This window comes from Zonotrichia leucophrys, chromosome 3 (genome assembly GCF_028769735.1).
Source record: "Zonotrichia leucophrys gambelii isolate GWCS_2022_RI chromosome 3, RI_Zleu_2.0, whole genome shotgun sequence".
Classification (NCBI taxonomy): Eukaryota; Metazoa; Chordata; class Aves; order Passeriformes; family Passerellidae; genus Zonotrichia; species Zonotrichia leucophrys.
The window spans coordinates 59,707,076-59,711,032 of record NC_088172.1 but is presented as its reverse complement, the minus strand read 5'-3'; the positions used below and the strand labels follow the sequence as shown (position 1 = coordinate 59,711,032).

General features: G+C 45.6%; 1 protein-coding gene across 2 annotated transcripts; it reads right to left on the bottom strand.

Annotated features, from left to right (window-relative positions):
* Positions 1 to 1,430: 1,430 nt before the first annotated feature.
* On the bottom strand, positions 1,431 to 3,957 carry MAP1LC3C (microtubule associated protein 1 light chain 3 gamma). 2 transcript variants are annotated; one of them, XM_064706975.1, is made up of 4 exons: positions 3,860 to 3,957; positions 3,163 to 3,218; positions 2,937 to 3,043; positions 1,431 to 1,978 (listed from the first exon to the last, which is right to left on the bottom strand). In XM_064706975.1, the coding sequence occupies exons 1-4, from the start codon at positions 3,882 to 3,884 to the stop codon at positions 1,768 to 1,770; spliced, it is 399 nt and encodes a 132-aa protein (XP_064563045.1). In that variant the 5' UTR covers positions 3,885 to 3,957; the 3' UTR covers positions 1,431 to 1,767. The 2 variants fall into 2 exon arrangements, with proteins under 2 accessions (XP_064563045.1, XP_064563046.1); XM_064706976.1 differs by lacking the exon at positions 3,860 to 3,957 and adding an exon at positions 3,306 to 3,551.

The window sequence follows — 3,957 nt, the reverse complement described above, 5'->3', positions numbered from 1 at the left end:
GGAGCCATTGGAGCAAAATATTAGCCCAGCTCTAGACTGGCAAGAGAGCTTGAACACAGCAAGTCTCCCCTTGCTCCTCCCACCCCAAGGTTCCCACAGCTGCTCAGCATTTCTGTGTGGTGCTGCTGCCAAGCAGGTGTCTCTGCTTCCCTGAAGGGCTGGTGACAAATGACCATTCAATTTCTGCAATGGAAACTGTTTCATTACAAGTATAAGTGAAATATATCCAAGAACTGATGCTGGGATCCCAAAGCCAACATGTTTTTATAACCTGTACCATCATAGCCTTTCCACAGGTCAGTTCAATGATTTCTTTGTTCCTCAGCTCATGAAACACGAGTTGGCAAACATCACCTCCACTACAGCAGGCACTCCTCTAAAACCCCTGGTTTAGAGGCTCAAACCCAGGTCCACTCAGAACTTCACGTTCAAGAGATTATTAATGCAAAAGAACCCCTGCAAAAAGCTTACACACACATTCCTTCCTTATGCATAACTTAAATACTGTCAACACTTCTTTCTTTGCAGTCTAGTTATTCCTACATTAATAATTCTGCAGTTTAGTACTGAACAGAAGAATTGCATCATATTGTAACAATTTGACCAATCCTAAACTGAGGCTGCCAGAGGCTGATTAATAAACTGCAAACTGACAGATTTTTTAATTACCTGGTGTTTTTAGTTGATCATATATGATCAGAGCATTTCCAGCTTTCCAACACATCCCTCACATACAGAGAGGTCAGCTTCAGCTATTCTTCAGAAAAAAGGCTCAAGTGTTCCTTTAATACATGTTTATAGGAATCAAGCCTGTATATTAAGATAAATCCACATTTTACTACATGGTATTTTTGATAATTTCAACATTTTCCAGAAACACTGAACTATCTCTTAATCACAAGGCACATGTCTTGGCTCTATTGTTGAGAGAAGGCTCACTGAAGCGCTTCAGGGTACCTGACAAGCAGGTGCCTGTAGGGGATGGATATGACAGTATCTAGAGTAACCATGCTAGCAAAATTCAGCAGCAAGAAAACTCCTGAAACTTGATTACCCTTTAAGTCCTGCTATCTGCATTTCAGTTAATGCTGACTAGCAATCAGGTTGCTTATTTAAACAAATAGTTATCTATACCACAGACAGTGTTTTCTGTAACAGCTGAGTTTATTCAGGTGTTGAACTTAACACTGCTGTGGCACTCCTATTTAATCTCACAGCCCAGACACCTACCTTAATGAAACTTTCATAGCTATGGTTTTGCTCATGGGTGACACAATTTAAACTTTGATATTTCACTGAAAAATTCGGAGTAGCTGTGCAAGCAGTGTTTATTTAAAAGGCATTATGCTCAAATTCCCAGAAATATTATAGGATCTTCTCCTAGATAAATTTTTAGTCTTTTCCCAGATTAAAAGTAACAGTCAACTCAATACTTAAAAGGTTCTTTATTTTTCTCTGAGACTTAGAGCTTTCAGGAAACCTTAAAAATCAGTTTCACAATAAACACCAATATTGCAAAGCAGTGGGGGTGCAGTTCAAAAGACAAAAAAACCTAACCCATAGTGTCTTCAAATATAAAAATATATATCCAAATTATTACCTAGGGAAAGTGTACCACCATTTCTGCCTTAAGCTGGTCCTGCCAGCTTTTGTGTCATAACTCCCACTACAGAGCTCAAGAGCTCACACTGGAAGGAGCATCTCCAAGGTTCGTATCACAAGCATGATTCAGAGCCAACTGCTTTGCTGCACCATATGAACCCAAGCTTAGATTTTCTGAAAGCATTCCACAGTTTTCCCTTGGGCAGTGGGTAACAAGCATCCAAACATCTCCTGGGAAGCATAGGTCATGTACACAAAGCCATCTTCATCTTTGTAGTCCCTGTACACTTCTGCCATTGTCAAGGACATGCTGGCTAGGCTTTTGTTGTTCACCAGCAGGTAGAAAGCTTGTGTAGCTGTCAGAGCCATCCTGCTTCTAATTGAAAGAGAGAGGAGAAAAAGAGGATTAAACATTAGCAAGTTGAATGTGGTTTCAACTTCAGTCTATGACATACCTTAAGCAGAGCAGTTGCATGAAGTAGGGACAAAAAATGCTGTGTACAGTTATTATGTGGTTTATTGTCTCCAGCAGCAGGAAGTTAGCTGGAAGCTCAAAGGCCTGTGCTCTGAGGTAAGGCTTACATGGCTACACCAAAGGTGCTAGGCATGGGCTTGGAGTTGCAAGTTACCGGGGAAAAGTGTGAATAGAAGCCAAAAGCTTCCATAGTGCAGATTTTGTAAAGGATTCCAGCTCCAGTCTGTTAGACTTTACAGTAAGTGTATCTTCAAAAACCAAGTCATTTTCAGAGACATTACATGCAAGGATTACAACCTAAGTTGTCGAAGAGCCAAAAGCATCTTTTACAGAAGTCACAATCTAGAAAGATCTTTGCTATACTTTAAAAACTGTACTGAAAAACATAGCTTTAACATTTTGTCAGAAAATACCACTGAATATTTTTGGTGATTTCTTTGCTGTAATGTTTCATAAAGAATAATTTGGCAACATATTTCATTTCACTCCCATTCAAGAGCTGCTTTGAACGAGAGCAAATTCAGCTAGGTGCAGTAAGAGAACAAGGCAGTGACAGTCATAAGCAGAACACAGAGCCCCAGCACCTATTCCATGAGGCAGGGAGAGAGCAGAACAAGAACTCTATATAGTCTTTTTTCACTACAGTTAGGGAGAAGGGAGAGGACTGTGAACCCAAAAAAGACCCCATTTTTCTTAATAGTACACCTGTCTTCGAACCCTTCCAAGAGAGGGAAGGGTTCGAACTGCCAACACCTTTATCGTCCTACCCACCGAAGGAAGCCGCACACTAGGAAACGCCTTCTGGGGGACCAGCAGCCAAGCCCAGGCGCACTCCAGCCCACTAGCATCCACTACCCACCTGATGATGGTTATGAACTGCGCCATGGTCAGCTCCTCAGGAACCAGAAACTTGGTTTTGTCCAAGACAGGAAGGTATTTCTCTTTATGGTATCTCTCAACAATTACCTGTTTTAATTAGAGTCATACTTAGCAATACCTAAAATACCCAGGTCCCTTTCCCTCCCCTCACACGCTTCTTTCCTTAAACAGCGGCAACAACCTCCGATAACAAACCAGAGACTTACCGGGATTTTTGTCGGGAACTTGGCTCGGATCCCTGCTACTTCTTCCCGCCGGGTGGCTGCGGGGCAGAGGAGAGAAGAGACGCGTTACGTGTGCGCGCAGCCCCTCCGACCCGCGCAGCGCTGCGCGCCCCCGCCGCCCCTACCGAGACTCTTCCGGAGCTTGAAGGGCCGATCCGGCTGCGCCCCGGGCGCCGCCCGCATCCTCCCGCCTCGGAGCCGCCGCCGCGCCCGCGCCTCGCACGGACGGGGCCTGCCCAGCCCCGCAGCCAACGGGAGAAGCGCGGCGGCCGATCCCGCCTCTCCCGGCCGTCCCACAGCTCTGCGCTCTGCCGCCGTGTGGGTGCCAGCGCCCCAAGGGGTTCTGCGGGCGGGACAGCGCGGCGCTTCGTGAGGGGCCTTCGACTGCCCCGCCCCGTGGCTCAGGGGTGCGGCTCAAGGCTGGAGTGCCCCCAGCTGTCTTCCCTTTGCACATGGCCAGCCTTCGTCGTACCGGCAAACCGCTTTGGAGCGATTCATTTGGTTTAAACAGAGAACAAGACAACCTACCTCACACACACAAAAAACTCCAAATACCAAAACAACCCATCCCCACTTAAAAAACCAACCACCCACCCCAGTCATTTTTTCATCTCCTCGGGTGTTGCCATCGTATTGCAGGGGTTCCATACTGTTATCACCTGTCACAGAAGTTTCATACCTTTTTGGTGTTTTCTCATGGGCATCTCTCAGAGCACTGACTCTTTCTTCTTCACAAAGCATGCAATCAACTCCAGCTCTCCTCTCAACCAGCCACCC